This window comes from Aedes aegypti, chromosome 1 (genome assembly GCF_002204515.2).
Source record: "Aedes aegypti strain LVP_AGWG chromosome 1, AaegL5.0 Primary Assembly, whole genome shotgun sequence".
Classification (NCBI taxonomy): domain Eukaryota; kingdom Metazoa; phylum Arthropoda; class Insecta; order Diptera; family Culicidae; genus Aedes; species Aedes aegypti.
The window spans coordinates 116,932,984-116,952,112 of NC_035107.1; the positions used below are offsets into that span (position 1 = coordinate 116,932,984).

General features: G+C 39.3%; 1 protein-coding gene across 1 annotated transcript in view; it reads right to left on the bottom strand.

The window, feature by feature from the left end:
• Positions 1 to 17,726, bottom strand: part of LOC5567099 (dopamine receptor 2) — a 264,025-nt gene extending 246,299 nt beyond the window's left edge. Inside the window, exons 1-2 of the mRNA XM_001651449.3 lie at positions 17,238 to 17,726; positions 946 to 2,302 (exon numbers count right to left, since the gene is read on the bottom strand). Of these exons, the coding sequence (XP_001651499.3) occupies positions 946 to 2,201 (1,256 nt within the window). The 5' untranslated portion in view covers positions 2,202 to 2,302; positions 17,238 to 17,726. The remainder of the gene's footprint in view (positions 1 to 945; positions 2,303 to 17,237) is intronic.
• Between the last annotated feature and the right edge of the window lie 1,403 nt (positions 17,727 to 19,129).

Consider the following 19,129-nt stretch of genomic DNA (forward strand, 5'->3'; position numbering starts at 1 on the left):
TGTCCTGCTTGGGCTTCACGAAGCACTACCCAGCAAGACGCTTGAAAACAGGAAAAAAAAAAATCTCCGGCGACGAAAACATGCGCGAAACCGTGAGCCAAATTTATCGGACGACGCAAAACTGAACTGTCCTGCTTGGGCTTCACGAAGCACTACCCAGCAAGACGCTTGAAAACAGGAAAAAAAAATCTCCGGCGACGAAAACATGCGCGAAAACGTGAGCCAAATCTATCGGACGACGCAAAACCGAACTGTCCTGCTTGGGCTTCACGAAGCACTACCCAGCAAGACGCTTGAAAACAGGAAAAAAAAAAAAAAAAAAATCTCCGGCGACGAAAACATGCGCGAAACCGTGAGCCAAATTTATCGGACGACGCAAAACTGAACTGTCCTGCTTGGGCTTCACGAAGCACTACCCAGCAAGACGCTTGAAAACAGGAAAAAAAAAATCTCCGGCGACGAAAACATGCGCGAAACCGTGAGCCAAATTTATCGGACGACGCAAAACTGAACTGTCCTGCTTGGGCTTTACGAAGCACTCAATTGTCATAATTTGTTCAAGTGGTGATAAACTGATGTTGCGGAATAAAATTGTTGCAACAAGTATAGGAGATGACAATGTCTTTATTGCTGCGTATTGAGTGACAATTGATTCACTGGATAAGACGCATGTGTTTTGCAATTCTAGCTCGAAAGTTCAAATGATATATAGTCTTTGCATTGAGCTCGTTTTAGTAGTCGTGCATGAAACAACACACTGACTGGCAATTTTATCTGTTTTAGTCCACGTTTTTGATACCTTGGTACTTGAAAAAAAACAAATATAACACAAACATTTATCAATCAATAAAAGAATCTTTAACATTAAAAGTTAAAAATAACATCATGAAGATCGATTTCACCCCCATTATTATAAAAATGGATAGAACAATCAATTCGACTTACCTTCTGAAATCTCTGCTCCAACACGCGTAGATCACCGGATTCATACTGGAATTGATCCACCCCAGCCACGTGACCACGGCCGACACAATTTCCTCGTGTGCTATACACTGCATACAAAACCCCGACAGCAGGTTTACCACAAAAAATGGAAGCCAACAAACTATGAACACACCCATCACAATGCCGAGCGTTTTGGCGGCCTTCTTCTCCTTGGCAAACTTGGCCAGCTTTCGCGACAGGGAAAAGTTCTTGCCCATGTGCGTCCGATGGCGCCCTCCAAGGCCATTGTTCTGCAGCGCGGAAAGCGGTTCCTCGTCCGGTTCTTCCGGTGTCGAATTCGCCGTGTGCTGCTGATGGTCTTGATGCTGATGCGTTTGGTGCTGCGGCGGTTGCTGTTGCTGATGGTTGGGCCTTTCTCGAGTGGTGCCACCTCGATGTATTCGGAGGGTAAGTTGTAGTTCACCGGATGCCATCAGCACTTGCTTGGTTCCTAGCTTGAGCGATCGAGTTTGTATTGCTGCAGCTCGGTATATTCTACAATATGTGAACACCATTACCAGCAGTGGAAGATAGAACGATATGGTGGAGGAGAACACCAAATAGCCGAGATGCTCGGTAAATGTGCACTTGTACGGTGGCATATCGCCTTCCCGTGCAGCTCGCCACCACACGATCGCCGGGAAGCTGATCGCACTTGAGCATATCCACACAGCTGCTATTAGGGCAGCTGCCTTCTTTCGAGTCATCTTCATCGGGTAGGAAAATGGATCCGTTATGGCCCAGTACCGATCAAGAGATATCACACATAGGTTCAGTATGGAAGCAGTACTAAACAATACATCTAACGAGCGCCATATATCACACCAATCTTCACCGAAGAACCACGTATTCTGCAGTACCTCATACAACGCAGAGAACGGCATCACGACCAGTCCTACCAAGCAGTCCGCCACGGCCAGGCTGGTCACGAAATAATTGGTCGCCGTGTGAAGGTACCGCTCTCGGATAACAGCCAGTATTACCAGCGAGTTACCGAAGACTGTTGCGAAGGAAAACAGGAACAGAAACGCTAACAATCCGGCCCTGTCGTTTGGCAGGGCATCCAGGTACTCTGAGAAGTTCGGCTCAGTGGTACAGCAGTTGACCGCATCCAGTGTCACCGAAGTTTCGCCACCATTTGACACATTGTAGTAGCTGAGATTGCTAAACCTTATCAGTTGCGACAGTTCCCAGTAGAAGTCAGTTGCATTATTCATTATTGGTTGCTCGAGGCTTGAGCTGGAATTAGTGATTTGTGCCGCCACCAACGGTTATTGCTCTGTTGCTGCGTCCATTGCTCGTGTTCGATTTTCGGAAGCTGTAATTACATTATAAGGGGATTGGTGTTAATTATTGCGAATTAATGAGCTTTGCTAATTTGTGTCGAAGCCAATTTGTTCGAATTCGCAACTGAGCATCGACTTCGCCGAAGGTCAGAGTGGCACATGTGTGATCAGGAATGGAACAAACCTGGGAGGGAGGCACAGATACTACACACGAAATTTGATACGATTTTTTTTCCAAACTGCAAGATAACTCCAATTTGCCAACGACAATCAAGGCAGGCTTGGTGCAATTCGCTAGTTTTCATTTGTTGTGTACCTTCGATCTTTCTGGACAAACATTGAAAAAGGGCCACAGTTTTCTATGCGTTCAATTATCAGTTTTATTGAAGACAGCAAAAAGAGCCTCATTCCAGTACGTTACATTCAATTATAATAAACGACGCTCTCGTGACGTTACTTTTGAATGTGCATGAATTGATTCTAATTCTATTTTTGCTACTTTTGATGAAATTGCAAAAATATGCTTTGGCTAGTGACGCGCTTTTACCATGTTGTCCATTGTTCAAGATCCGGGCTCACAGTGACAGTTCGTGACAGCAAAATCTCGGCTCACTGTGACGTAGAGAAATGTTGTATTGGTTTCTCCCTCCCAGGAACAAACAATATATGAATATACTAGAAGAAGTATCAATTTGGAGCCAACTATTATGTCAGTATTTCGTATTTAGTCTTGCGATCAAACTAAAAAAACGAACTAAATTTGGAAAACTAAAACGATAATAAATTAAAAATCAAATCATCTATACATTTCAGATTTTGTTCTGCAAATGCAGAAGCAAATGCCTCAAAAATATGTATAACATGCAAATAAAGAGCTTTGTTTATTTGTGATTTATCTGGATTTGTTTCACCAAATCGTCTCAAAATCTCAAGCACACACATCGTTTGAAGAGATAGAAAAGGAAAAAAAGGTCAAATATTGATAATAATTTTCCTACAAACCGATAACCTGCACTAGGTACATTTTGTTAACAGGACGCGTTACAGGCTTCATACTTTGACATTTTGTTTGAAGTCCTATTAGGCGTGGAAAAAGGTTGCTTTGACAATTGTTAGGCATTAAGAGTTTTCCATGAAATATTTTTGTTGCAGAAAACATACAAAACCGCAAGAGTGATAATCAAGCCTTCATGCCAAACACTGTCAAATGCTTTTATTCTAGAAGAGCAAGACCAGTAGAATGGCCTTCAGATTTGTTGGAACGGATCAAATTTGTTACAAGTAAAAGTTGATGAATGGTCGAATGTCCATGGCGAAATCCGAACTGTTCATTGGCAAAAACTGAATTTTCAATGATGTGGACCATCATTCTGTTCAAACTGACCTTTTCAAAAAGTTTACTGATGGAGGAAAGCAAACTGATTGGACGATAGGTAGAAGTCTGGTTTTGGAATTGGTTCAACTTTCCCGGGTAGAGGAGAATTGCAAAAGAACAACAAAATTCATTTTCGTTGGACCCGTTGGCGAAAGCTAGCGGTGGTAATCCTTCTTGGACACCGTCTTGGCAGGTCACGTTTTCTCTCGTTTTTTTCACTAAACATGGTTGCAACTACAAACAAAAGGAAGGGTGAATCTCTGAATTCACAACTTCCTTCCAAAAAAGTGGGAGTTAAAACAGGCTGTGGGCTGTGGGCTTCGTGGCCTTGCGGTTAGCGGCGTCAGTCGTCTGGGCGTATTGTGCCACGGGGTGTGGGTTCGATTCCCGCCCCAGTCGGTGGAAACTTTTCGTCAAACGAAAAATTCATCGCTGGGCTACTGGGTGTTTCGTGTTGTCCGTTGCCTAATGTTAGTGATCGTTCAGTCTGTGCAGCTTAAGTGCTGAAGACGGTGTAAATTCTCTTTTAAACGTGGCAAGAATGGAAGTTTCTCCGGAATGCGAACTTTCTTCAAAGGGTGAAATGAATAATGTTGATAAATGTATCGAAATGAGCAATCAGTTCCATGCTCTAGACAAATTTTCCGAACATTAAATCGAATTTGGGGATTTAGGCAGGAGATCTTGAACTCCATTAGGGAAATCAAGGTTTCCTTCCAAATCTCAAAGAAAGGAGACTGTCGCGTTTTGCCGGAAACTGTTAAAGATCGTGAACTTCTTCTCAAACATTTTGGAGAGAAAAAGCACAATTTTTTTTTACTTATGATGACAAAACTGAACGTTTGTTCAAAGTTGTCTTGAAAGGTCTCTCAAGTGACTATAAGTCACCAGAAGGGATCATAAATGGAATAAATGATTTAGGTACTTGGATTTTCCCCAGTCCTAGTAATCATTATGAAAAATAACCCAATCTGGCATTCTTCGGAAGGGGGTTTCTCAAAAATATTATTTAGTTCACTTTAACAAAACAGATCTACAGTTGTGTTCAGAATAATAGTAGTGAAAGCCAATTTTCATACAAAATGCTCAATTTTGGCATGCTGTAACTTTCTTTCCATATGAGCAATCGGCATTAAATTTTGCCAGTGAACTACAAATACACTCAATTTTATTATCACATGATTTGAAAATTTTCACACTACTGGTTTAAAAGTTAAGCACCAGGTGAAATCGCTCAAAATAATAGTAGTTTTTCTTTTGTGATAATGAAATTGAGTATATTTGTGGTTCACTGCCAAAATTTCTTGCCGATTGCTCATATGGAAAGAAAGTTACAGCATGCCAAAGTTAAGCATTTTGTGTGAAAATCGGCTTTCATACTATTATTCTGGACACAACTGTAAATAATATTAATGCTTTAGAAAAAGCAAAATATATGTTCGATGTCCGTGTAACATGGGAACATTTCCAGAAACCTGTAGGAAATTTTCAGAACCCCACTCAGTGTCGTCGGCGCCAAAAGTTGGGTCATGGAACAAAAAATTGCCGCATGGATGCTAAATACATGATTAACGTAGGTTCTTCTCACGCTAAGGAAAATTCGGCATAGTATCGTAGCAGGTAATTTGAACACTTCCCCTTTCCATACTACGAGTAACCGTTCTAATTATTTCAAATCAAATGAAAAAAAAACTCTGCTGCCACAGGAAACTTCTAATCATTCTCTTAGTCTACCGAAAATCCCAACAGAAAATCATCACTTGAAGTGATATTTGTCCCTCTGATTTTAATTTTCTAACTGAACTATTGAATCTTATGATTGATGCAATGTTCAAAACCAGCACTATGACTGACGCAGTCCAAGTCGTTGTAAAATTTACTAATCAAATTGTTATTGGATTACGTTCTTCTAATGGATCCAAATAATAATTTAATTTTTTATTTTATTATTTTATTTTAAATTGGAATGCTCGTTCTTTGGAAGGTAAAGAGAGCGAAATATTCAATTTTCTTACAGCCAATAACATACATATAGCAGTTATTACTGAAACTTATTTGAATCCTGGATCCAAACTAAAAAGAGATCCTTACTTTTTTGTTTATCGTAATGATCGAATTGATGGGGCATGTAAGGGAGTTGCAATCATCATTCATAGGCGTATAAAACATCAACTGTTTTCGTCATTTGAAACTAAAAGATTTGAAACTTTGGGTGTTTCTATTGAAACACAGCCTGGTAAATATACTTTCATAGCTGCCTGGTTGGTAAATGGCTGGGCATGGCGTACCATTGGTACCTCGCGTACCTGAAGGAATAAAATAGACCCCTCTGTGCGGTCCTTAGCCTCTTGCCCAGCAACTCCTATCCCTACCTCCTCGCGGTACTGGCCGGGGTACGAGTAACCTTAGGGAAGATCGGGTAACCAACCCCCGGTGGGAACTTTGGTCGTATGCTGACAGGGAAGGGGGGGTTTGCTTCTACAAACCTTGAGCGTCTGTACTCCATGTTAGGAGCGGCTCACAACAGCGTCTGTTCCCCATGTCAGGGGCGGCTGATCATCGTCCGAGTGCCAGAGAAGGACTCTAAGCTAAACTGCGCACTATGGCCCTCCGAACATTTAGGGGGAATGGTCCTCCGGAAATCTAGGGGGTTGGTGTCAGGCCCTGCAAGCCAGCCGTAAAAACACATCAGCACAGGAACGTCAACGAGAGAATACGGACCGGAACAATCGGCAAAGACCACAGCGACGGAAATGGACTAGCGATTGGAAACTCGGTACGTGGAACTGCAAATCTCTCAACTTCATCGGAAGCACACGCATACTCTCCGATGTACTGAAGATCCGCGGTTTCGACATCGTAGCGCTGCAGGAGGTGTGCTGGACAGGTTCGATGGTGCGAACGTTTAGAGGTAATCATACCATCTACCAGAGCTGCGGCAACACACGTGAGCTGGGAACAGCTTTTATATTGATGGGTGATATGCAAAGGCGTGTGATCGGGTGGTGGCCGATCAACGAAAGAATGTGCAAGTTGAGGCTCAAAGGCCGGTTCTTCAACTTCAGCATCATAAACGTGCATAGCCCTCACTCCGGAAGCACTGATGATGACAAGGACGCATTTTACGCGCAGCTCGAACGCGAGTACGACCGCTGCCCAAGCCACGACGTCAAGATCATCATAGGTGATTTGAACGCTCAGGTTGGCCAGGAGGAGGAGTTCAGACCGACGATTGGAAGGTTCAGCGCCCACCGGCTGACGAACGAGAACGGCCTACGACTGATAGATTTTGCCGCCTCCAAGAACATGGCCACTTCTCCGATATTACCGACGTCAGAACCTATCGTGGCGCTAACATCGACTCTGATCACTATCTAGTGATGGTGAAACTGCGCCAAAAACTATCCGTCATCAACAATGTACGGTATCGACGCCCGCCTCGGTATAACCTAGCGCGACTGGCCCAACCGAACGTCGCTGCCGCATACGCGCAGCATCTCGAGGTAGCGTTGCCGGAAGAGGGCGAGCTTGACGAAGCCCCTCTTGAGGACTGCTGGAGCAACATAAAAGCAGCCATCAACAACGCAGCCGAGAGCATCGTCGGGTACGTGGAAAGGAGGACATGTAACGATTGGTTCGACGAAGAATGCAGGCAGGTTTTGGAGGAGAAGGATGCAGCGCGGGCTGCAATGCTGCAGCAAGGAACGCGACAAAACGTGGAGCGATATAAAAGAAAACGGAAGCAGCAAACCCGACTATTCCGGGACAAAAAGCGCCGCCTGGAAGAAGCGGAATGTGAAGAAATGGAACAGCTGCATCGTTCTCAAGAAACGCGAAAGTTCTACGAGAAGCTCAACGCATCCCGAAAAGGCTTCGTGCCGCGAGCCGAAATGTGTAGGGATAAGGACGGAAGCATCTTGACGGACGAACGTGAGGTGATTGAAAGGTGGAAGCAGCACTACGATGAACACCTGAATGGCACGGAGAACACAGGCGACGAGGGTCACGACAGCGGAGGAAGTGACTACGTCAGCACGGCGGATGAAGGAAACCAACCTGCCCCCACATTGAGGGAAGTTAAGGATGCCATCAGCCAGCTCAAGAATAATAAGGCCGCTGGTAAAGATGGTATTGGAGCTGAACTCATCAAAATGGGCCCGGAGAGGTTGGCCGCCTGTCTGCACCGGCTGATTGTCAAAATCTGGGAAACCGAACAGCTGCCGGAGGAGTGGAAGCAAGGGGTCATATGCCCCATCTACAAGAAGGGCGACAAACTGGAATGTGAAAACTATCGTGCGATCACTATCCTGAATGCCGCCTACAAAGTGCTATCCCAGATTATCTTCCGTCGTCTATCACCAATAACAAATGAGTTTGTGGGAAGTTATCAAGCCGGTTTCATCAACGGCCGCTCGACAACGGACCAAATCTTCACTGTACGGCAAATCCTCCAGAAATGCCGTGAATACCAAGTCCCAACGCATCACCTGTTCATCGATTTCAAAGCGGCTTATGATAGCATCGACCGCGAAGAGCTATGGAAAATCATGGACGAGTACAGCTTTCCCGGGAAGCTCACAAGACTAATAAGAGCAACGATGGACGGTGTGCAGAATAGCGTGAAGATTTCGGGCGAACATTCCAGTTCGTTCGAATCCCGCCGGGGACTTCGACAGGGTGATGGACTTTCGTGCCTGCTGTTCAACATCGCGCTAGAAGGTGTCATGCGGAAAGCCGGGTTCAATAACCGAGGTACGATTTTCACAAGATCCAGCCAATTTGTTTGCTTCGCGGATGATATGGATGTTGTCGGCAGAACATTTGGAACGGTGACAGACCTCTACACCCGCCTGAAACGTGAAGCAACAAAAGTCGGCCTGGTGGTGAATGCGTCAAAAACAAAGTACATGCTGATAGGCGGAACCGAGCGCGACAGAGCCCGCCTGGGAAGCAGTGTTACGATAAACGGGGATACTTTTGAGGTGGTTGATGAGTTCGTCTACCTCGGATCCTTGTTAACGGCTGATAACAACGTTAGTCGTGAAATACGGAGACGCATCATCAGTGGAAGTCGTGCCTACTATGGGCTCCAGAAGAAGCTGCGGTCGAGAAAGATTCACCCCCGCACCAAATGTACCATGTACAAAACGCTTATAAGACCGGTGGTCCTCTATGGACATGAAGCATGGACCATGCTGGAAGAGGACCTGCAAGCACTTAGAGTGTTCGAACGAAGGGTGCTTAGAACGATCTTTGGCGGAGTGCAGGAGGACGGTGTGTGGCGGCGGAGAATGAACCACGAGCTCGCTAGGCTCTACGGCGAACCAAGTATCCAGAAGGTTGCTAAAGCCGGAAGGGTGCGCTGGGCAGGGCATGTTGCAAGACTACCGGACAACAATCCTGCAAAGATGGTGTTCGCGTCGAATCCGGTTGGCACAAGAAGGCGGGGAGCGCAGCGAGCGAGGTGGCTTGATCAGGTGCAACAAGATCTGGAGAACGTGGGCCAAAATCGAGGTTGGAGAGACACAGCCTTGGACCGAGTAAACTGGCGTAACATCGTTAACGAGGTTTTATCAAATTAATTGATGTAACACCAACTAAATAAAAATAAATAAATAAATAAGCTGCCTATTTGCCCGTTCAATGCTCTAGACAGCAAGTCAATTTGCTCTAAACTGACTTGCGAAAATTGACTCGCAAAAAGTCGATTTTTTTGTCATCGGTGACTTTTATGCCAAACATCGGTCATGGAATAATTCTCAAAGTAATTCCAACGGCAGAATTTTATTTGATGAGTGCTCTTCAGGATATTTCTCAATTCAATACCCTGATAGCCCGACATGTTTTTCCTCTTCTAGAAATCCATCTACGATTGACTTGGTCTTAACCGACTCTAGTCATCTTTGTAGCCAATTAGTTACTCATGCTGATCTTGAATCTGATTATGTCCCTGTTACGTTTCAAATATACCATGAAGCGATTCTCAATCCTATCAGTTTTGAATTATTTTGAATTATTTTTGAGCCGACTGGAATACATATGAAAAATTTTCGATAGTAATCTTGATGTTAACATGTTTTTGCAAACAAAACTTGATATTGACAATGCTCTTGAAACTTTAACGAATTCTATTGGTGAAGCCAGGGGCATTGCAATACCAAAATAAGAAGTAAAATTCGAATCCGTGATTATAGACGATGATCTTAAAGTCTTGATCCTTTTTACAAACGAGAGGAGAAGGCAATTTTAACGCACTCGCGATTCTGTTACGAAAATTATATGCAGAAAGAAATCAAAAAACTTTTTTCTCAATTAAGGAACAAACATTTTTAATTTTTTTTTTCTCAATTGGACACTGGCTCTAAACCCTTTTGGAAATTATCTAAAATTTTGAAAAAAAAAACCTCAAGCCAATTCCCGTATTGAAAGAGGAAACAAGTTATTACTAACTAATTGCGAAAAAGCTCAAAAACTTTCTATGCAGTTTGAAAGCGCGCACAATTTTAATTTAGGACTTACTAGTCCAATTGAAAATCAAGTTACTCAGGACTTCGAAAATATTCTCAATCAAGAAAATGTTTTCGGAAATTCCAGGGAAACTGATTTGGAAGAGAACTATTATTAAAAAAATCAAAAATATGAAAGCTCCTGGCGATGATGGAATTTTCTACATCCTCATCAAGAAACTTCCAGAAAGAAGCTTATCTGTTTTAGTTGATATATTTAACAAATGTTTTCGATTAGCATATTTTCCTGACAAATGGAAAAATGCTAAGGTTGAACCAATTTTAGAACCAGACAAAAATCCTGTAGAAGCTTCTAGCTATCGTCCAATCAGTTTGCTTTCCTCCATCAGTAAACTTTTTGAAAAGGTCATTTTGAACAGAATGATGGCCCACATCAAAGAACATTCAAATTTTGCCAATGAACAGTTCGGTTTCCGCCATGGACATTCGACCACTCATCAACTTTTACATGTAACAAATTTGATTCGTTCCAACAAATGTGAAGGCTATTCTACTGGTCTTGCTCTCCTAGACATAGAAAAAGCATTCGACAGTGTTTGGTTTGAAGGCTGGATTGTAAAATTGAAAAACTTTATTTTTCCAACATACATTGTTAGAATAATCCTAGTTATCTGTCAAATCGTACACTTCAGGTTAATTATCAGAACTCCAGGTCTGAAAGACTTCCTTCAAGAGCTGGTGTTCGTCAAGGCAGCATTTTGTGACCAATATTATACAATATTTTCACACCTGACTTACCTGAGTTACCTCAGGGATGTTAAAGATCTTTGTTTGCGGATGACACAGGCCTCTCCGCCAAAGGACGAAGCCTGTGTGTCATCTGTAGTAGATTGCAAAAGAGTTTGGATATTTTTTCTTCATACTTGCAAAAATGGAAGATTTCTCCTAATGCGTCTGTATCCTAGAAAATCGGTTCCTTAAATTCGTATTTTCTGAGTAGGGCAAACCATACTATTTTAAATGTTCTAGCATAGTGTAGCCTTTTAACTGAATTACGATTTCCTGTGTTCTTGGAGGGTGCCCTGATCGAGGTGTCCAGTGATGATGATTGTCCCCATAAGATTTCTTTAAAGAAATTCATTGATAAAAAAGGTCTCGGCAAAGAAATAAATAGGCAAAATTACTAAAGGAATTTCTGAGACGTAAAGTAGCTGCAATTGTTGGCGAAAAACAAGGCCTATTTCAAAACATATCTCTTCAAAGAATTTCGAACTTACCTAAGGCTTCAAAAAAAAGTAAAAAAAAATCGGCTTTAATTTTTGATTTCAGCAATATGTTCTTTCTCTGTTTTCGCTTCATTTTTTTAATAATTTCGTATGAATGAACTTTTTCATTGATCTCTAAACTACGTTTTACCAAGTTAGTTTTTTACAGTCTCAAGAATTTTAGTGATCAAATTCGTTAATGTATATCGAAGAGTGGTTTATACCTTTTGCTTCAAATCTTTTAGAAAGTAGTCAAATAATATTGAGATATTCTAAAAATTGCTAAACCTTGAAAAAGTTCAAACTATGCCCTAACATTTTTTTTTTCTAAATAATCGTTGATTCTGTCAAATTCCTTTATATAGGGGAATTTACGTATTCTTGGCAGTCCAAACCGATGTCGCGCTTCTTTTGCAATTTTCTCGAACAAATTACGACAAATTACGTTTTTGCCTGTTTACATCAATCCTCTATCAATTCACACCGATGAACTTGTTAAAGCCTTCTTGGAAACTTATTTAGAACGCTTCGAATAACCAATATCCGTGTGACTAATGTCGGCAGCCTTAAAAATTCTCTTCGGCAGATTTTCCATAAGAACTGTAGGCAAATCTCCAAATCAGTCGCACTTTGAGGCGTGTTCATTTAAATTGATAGCATCTATGGTGAAATTGTTCGTCCAGTCTCGGCAATCTCGTCAACGGGAAGCTGACAAAACAAAAAAAAAACATCTGAATGTTTTCATTGATGTGTTTTGAAGAAAAAAATCTGTGTATCTGGCATTTGAAATTTGGGTGCCGATAATAGTCCAATGGTGCCGAAGCCGTAAATGACCCTAGTATTCCCAAAAAAGTTATTAAAAACTTTTTCGCAAAGTTCATTATAAGTCCTTCAGAAATATTTTTAAAATGCATTGTAAATTGCGTTACAAATTCTCCTTTGTTTTTTTTTTTGTAAATTCTACTTCAAATACCCAGATTCTACAGGAATTATATACGAAAAGTAGAAGAAATTTATTGAAAAATCCCAGGCATATTTTTACTTCCGAAATTAGCAATTTAGCAAATTAACTGGACAGGTATTAATTAAGAAATTCATGGAGAAATTTGTGAAGATCTTCCTTAAAACAATGTTTCAGAAATTGTTTCATAAATTCTGCAAAAAATATATATTATGGAATTGAATTCTTGTACATTTTCAAGGCGGAATTCCTTGAGGCTTTTTGGCTTAATTATGAAGATTCTGATGGAGCTCCTGGAGAAATTTGTTTTTTTTTTTTTTCAATATGATTTGAGCGATTTAAATTATCCTGCAGTTTATGGTTTATTTATCCAGCCCTTTGATTCACCTCTAGAGAAAAATTTAGATAATCACTTATCTTTGGTTATTTCGATCTGATTTAACATTTTGTTGTTTCTCCTTCCTTCACATGACGTATTTGTACAAAAATTCGTAATCCAAAAAAGCAACATTTTAAAGAATCCAAAGGAGAAAAATGAGTTCCTGGAGTTTTAAATTTTTCAGAGTTCTTATACGTATGGCTCCTGATTTCTGAAAATCTATCAGGAACTCCTCAACGAATTTTCAATTTTTTTCAAAAATTTACTCCAAGTTGTAAATTATGAATTTTGTTATAAAACATTTTTAGCAGAGTTGTTGATAAAAACCGCCAATATTTTCACCTTCAACTTTAACAATAGTTAATAGTTTTTATATTAATCTGCCTTATTAAAGCTTCGGAGCTCATGCGAAACATTTTCTTAAATGTAAGATACAAACACCTTCATAAATATATCTGTTTTAACATAAACCATTGTATATTATAAAGACGATAAAAAATAACAAGATTTTTTGTAGTTAATCCTACAAAAAACGCCAAAGCTTTTCCTGTGAGTAACATCGTCAGGACGTCAGAAAGTTCCAAAAATTCTACATTTAATTCTTGAGTTTCCTGATAAGAATTCAATATTTTTCCAAATTCAATTTGAACTTTAAAAAAAAAAGAGAAATCTCTGAACAAATTTCTCGAAATTTTTTTGAATGTTTGCACGGAAGAGTTTATGAAAAAAATATGGGTAAGGAATTCGGGGATTAGTATCAAATTGATTTTTAGATAAATCTAAAGAAACACTTAGACAATTTTCTTTGAAAAAATGCAGATAGATTTGTTGAAAACTTCTCTGAGAAATCACAACATTTTCCCAGTTAAATCTTATTTCATAATTTATGAAAACCTTGTGGAATATAAGAAGAAATCAAGAGAGAATCAATAATTTTTGCTGTGAACTTTTCAAGCAATCCTCTACAAGGTGTCGACTCAATTTGGTAAATAAAATTCCCTGACTTTCCCCGACCTTCCAGTAATTTTTCAGAAACATTTCAGAGTACTGAATTTGGTATAAAGACGAAATAAAAATATAGTTGTCGGGCTCAGCGCTACATTTTGTTTACCAAGTTTGGCATATCGCAGTACACTTTCTACGACATTGTAGATTTTGATGTATTACTTCACTGCCTATAACTGCATACTTGTAACATTCGACAAAAGCAGGCATTGAGTAAATGGAATACCAAGTGTGCATTTCATCTCAGTATGGGAAGAAACCAAAATTTCTAAAAATTACCAGGAACTCAGAAGTGCTTCTTTGAACCTGATATTTTGTACAACTCATATCGCATACTAGGTGAATTGTCAGAAAATAATTCTGATAGAAATTTCATTGCTATTACATTACGAGGCTCATTTATAATCTCAATGTGACTGTTATGCGGTTATGATTACCAATGTGTCAAAACAACTTGGTATTTTTTTCGCATTTTCTAGAACAATCTTACAGATTTCAGTAAGTCGATCGAATGTATTTATCATTTGATGACTCTCCATGGTATTAACTCCAATTTGTCAAAAATGTCGAATGTGAATGTTTTGCAGTTATGGGCAGTTTAAGTGCCGTCAAATTTTGAGCAACTACAAGGAAAATTAAGGTCTTTATTTGGACCGTAATAGGTCGTATAAGAAAAATCTTTCGCTCAGTTTAGCAAAGGTTTTCACTTTACTCGAATACAACTGTTAGATAATTTTCTAGAGCATGTTTTAAAGCTAGTATGGTTAAACTGATTACTTGAGTGTTTTCTTTCAAAGCTTAAAGATTCGTATGAAACAAAAAATAGTGAAACCTGAGTAAATACCCAGAAAATCCTGAGTCATCTACTTACTAATCATACTCAGTTAAAATCTTCAAGATTTCAAATTCTCAATGTTTTTCTCTACATGTATTTGTTTAATATAAAAAGATACTATTTCATAAACTATTACAGAAAATATTATATTATTCCTCCATAAACTAATGCGAATATTTCTTAAAGAATACTTAGGAAGATTTTTTCAAGAGTCTCAATTTTTTTCACTCAAAATGAATTCATTGTTTAAGAATAGGTATTTTAAATAATTCTTCGCGAAGATTTGTTACAATTTATTTATTTTAATAAAAATTTTGGACTTTCCATATGAATTATGCCTTGGTTTTCTTCCCCGAAGAATTCATCTAAAGATGCTTTAAAAAATCATTCAGGAATTTAATATTGTTCTAATAACAACTTGTCGTGCCTCCAGCAATGCTGTGAGGAACTGCTCCAAGAATTCAATTATCGATTCTTCTAAGAGTATCTTCAAGAAATCTCACAAAATTTCAATCTATCATAGCAGAAATTCTATTTAGAGAATTTCTGGATTCTTAAAAATCTTGGAGCAGGGGAAAATCACTAAAATTTCAACTCACAAGAATTCGGTAAATGTTACAATTTTAATTTCACCGGAAAAGGCCGATAAAATTGTCAATAAAATTAAATTGGAGATGATCCAGACATAACAAATTGCAAAGAATCGCAGATGGAACATTTATGGAGAATTTCAGAAAAATCTCCAGAATATCTGGGGAATTTTTTGTGTTCATTCTGCGATTCTAAACATCAGTATAGGAAAGCTCCTAATGAAAAACCTAAAGTAGCGCTTGGAACCTTATTCATCACATTTTCAAAATTCGAAATTCCGAGGATTTTTTTATAGATAGTAAAATATAGTTTACTTTTCCATACAAAACAGCGCTTTATCGATGGTTAATAGCTAAGATTGATTACCCATTTCGTCCAACAAATTTATCGTATTCAATAATTTGCAGATAATCAACTCGTTTGATGTTGTAATATAGTATTGATAGATAATTTTCCTTGACCTGTAGTGAAATTCCCTGAGTTTCCAGGTCAAAATTTGGATTCCCTGACATTTCCTGACTTTCCAGGTTTTTCCAGGTAGTCGACACCCGGACTTTAAGAATTCCAGAGAGATTTTTGAACACAATTTTGGTAGTATTTATTGTAATATTTCTTGGAAAAAATCCTAAGTATGTCCAGAAAATCCTTAATACATTATTAATGAACAACTTAATGATATTTTCAACAATTAAAACTTATGTGTGATAAGTACGTAGTTTAGCTTCAAGGAGAAATGTTAAAATTCTGATGTCTTCTTTTGAGCAATTTGAAACAGTTTCTTCGAAAAATTCCTTAAGAAACTCCGGGAAAAATTTGTTTAATAATAACTACTTATTCCGTGGGAGTCCCAGCAAAAACTAAGTGAAAACTGGTAAAGGCGTTCTTGCACTGGAAAAGTAGGGAAATAGTTCTTGAAAAGTTTGTGCAAGAACTTCAAAGGGATATTTTTCGTGAGTTCTTTGGAAAAATTCTCTAAGGATTTTTTTACTGAATTAGACAAAGAATTAATATTATCCGTAATTATTATTATTAGTATTATCTATCTTCTATATAAATAAAAAAGGAATGGTGTTTGTATGTCACGAAATGGCTCACGAACGGGGCAACGGGTTTGGATGATTCTTTCTTCATTTTGTTCGTCAAGGGTTCCGACGTGTTTGTGTGTATTAAAGTTCCAGGATGTTCACCGGGAAAGTCGGATAAACGAGAGTGAACAGAACTGACATTTTGTATGGGACGATTCATAGCAGTTTTCAACAGCCTACTTGATGGCAAGACGAAGTTTGCTGGGAATACTAGTTATTAATAATATTTATTTAGGACACTTTACCATACGTGTGGCATTTGTGTCGAATTTTCCGTAATTAAAAATGTAATTTACAAGCATTACTGATATTCAGAGATAATAGCTGATATGAGACAAAAACACAAACAGATAAAATCTACGCAAATTTTCGCAAACTACGAAATTTGCGAAAATCATGATTATAACTTCGGTAAATCAAGAATTTTCTAGGCCCCCCCTAGGCCCCCTCCAGGAAAAAATCCTAGCTACGCCAATGTATAGCACTAATGAGTTGCATAGAATATCCAATATTGAAACATTAGATCTAACGTCAAATAAAATAAATAATAATTTTAGATTAAAATCGTTGCAATCTTCTATTGCCACGATGCGTTAAATATTTAGATTAGGTTATGTTAAGCAAATTGAGAGCTTTTTCTTTATCTTATAAGCAGGTTAATAAAAGCTTGATTTTGTTTTACCAAAATAGGATGATAGTGTTGTCTAACACAGAACATCTAGATATAAGATATGAATGTAATGTTTGGAATGATACTAATAAAGAATTTAAAAAAAACCACTAATGGCACCCCGTTAATAGCAGGGATGGTTACTAGAGTATGTGGGTAAAATACTTCTATAGATTTATTTCAATCCGATTTGAATGTCATTAACATCAAGTAGCCAAGTCATAGATTCGTGAAAGCAATAAAAAATGAACGAATGCGATGTACCACCATGACCATCACGAGTACAAATCGGTAATCGACACAAATAATGTTTGGCAAAGTGCATTATGTTGACCTGTTTTTCTATCGCTTAGCGTCGAACTTAAAATTATATTCGTGAAATCATCGCCCGCTCGCCATCACTTTCGTGTTTATTTCGCAGCAATTACGTTTAATTAGTTTCGCCATTAGCCACAAAATGCTCCAACGCTGCCCGGTTGATGATTCCCTTTTGCGGAGCGCTGCTCTACTGCACAAATTTCACGAGCCATTTGGCGATCGAATAAATCACTATTATGATAATAATTCTCGGATGATGATAGCGCAGCATTTTTTTCGCTTCAATTTTGAGCGGGATATTCCTTCTTTGCATTCTGCTCGCCCGAATGGTCGCTCTCTACCGGAAAAATCGCACTACTGTTGGAATATCCGTTCGCCGGCGTTAGTCTCGGGAGTTTTGGACTCAGCAGTTGAACCTGGAAGGAAAAATTAAACGGAAACGAGATGAATAAAAATTCCGACGATTATGATCCGTTGTTGGGAGCAAGCAGAGAGGCACAGATAAACAGACTTCACAGTTAGAACAATAATCGATTCAAAATATAGTCAGGTGGACTTTAACTCCCGATTACAAAGAACAGTCATGGAGGCTCATGTGGCTTTTTTTATGTCGACTGTAGCGTCAAAGTGTATAAAGGGGCAAAATTGAAGCCTGCCCAATGTCATCAGCACCACCTAACAGGAGCAACGACGTACTTTGACATAACTAGTACAAAACAAGGCACACGCTGATGATTGAAGATGTGTTGACTCTATGTGTGTTGCTTTATGTGTTAACAATACTGTGTTTAGCGAACCGGCTACTAGGTGGCAGTAGTGCGCAAACGTCAAACTCGAACAAAAGCGACACGAGCGCCACAAGTGAGCCGGCCGTCAAATACGAAATATTAGAAATCAGCGCTATTTTGCTCTACGATGAAAACAATTCGAGTGTTACGTCTGTTTGTGTGTGGCAAAGTATAGAGGGCAAACTGTGTAAACGATAGTAGGGTACGAGGCGCGCTTTTGTGGAGCATCGTTTATTATTTGATTTTCATCATTTTACTGCTGCTTCTGACGTCGGAAGGAAAAATCGTTAAATTTGAGCACTTTTATCGCTTGATCCGTTTTTGGGACCAAGCCAGATAAGAGAAACATTCTTTGTGCAGAGGTGTTAAAGATATTGATGCTTCAGGAAAGTCAGTGTTAAAGCAAAAAGGTTTCTTGTGCAGAAATGAATGCCAATAAATATACTAGGAGAGTATGAGATATTGAGCTATGCTATTTTTACACTTTCTCGGCCAAAATAGCCGTACACGTAAACGCGTAGCTACACGTAGCCCCACTCTTCATAAATAAAGGTTTGTTCAAATCTCGCTGATCAAGTATCTTTCGGGTTGGAAACTTTCTCGAGAATATCTTCGTGCTTATCACATGATGTACAAGTTAATGTGAGTACTAGGAATTTTTGGTCGAGCTTCTGATGCACTAAATGGGAGTCTGCTTTATTCCTCTACCTGAAGTGTCAATCGGCACACCAGGATCTACGCCCGTAAATTGTTGACTATGACACAATGGTCCCGACGCTATACGCCATACGCCGACGTCCGACAGAATACGGTTTACGGAATGCATACGTCAACTGACAGAAGTGGACCGAAAATTTATTTCATTGACCCCTTAGTAAAGATGGGTGACATCAACTTGAAACTGCGAATTGTATTATGAGTAAACTGCCTTAGTCCTGATAAATTCTTGGACGTTTAGAACTCTTCACCATGGTCAGTAAGTAATAAGATCAGAAGTAACATTAGATCATTAGAGGCAACTATGTGCAAATAGCTTAGATAGCGGCCTCGAAGGCAGTGGCAATCGAATGGAGCAAATTATCTATTTTCATAGAGAATCAAATGAAGGAAACGCAGACGT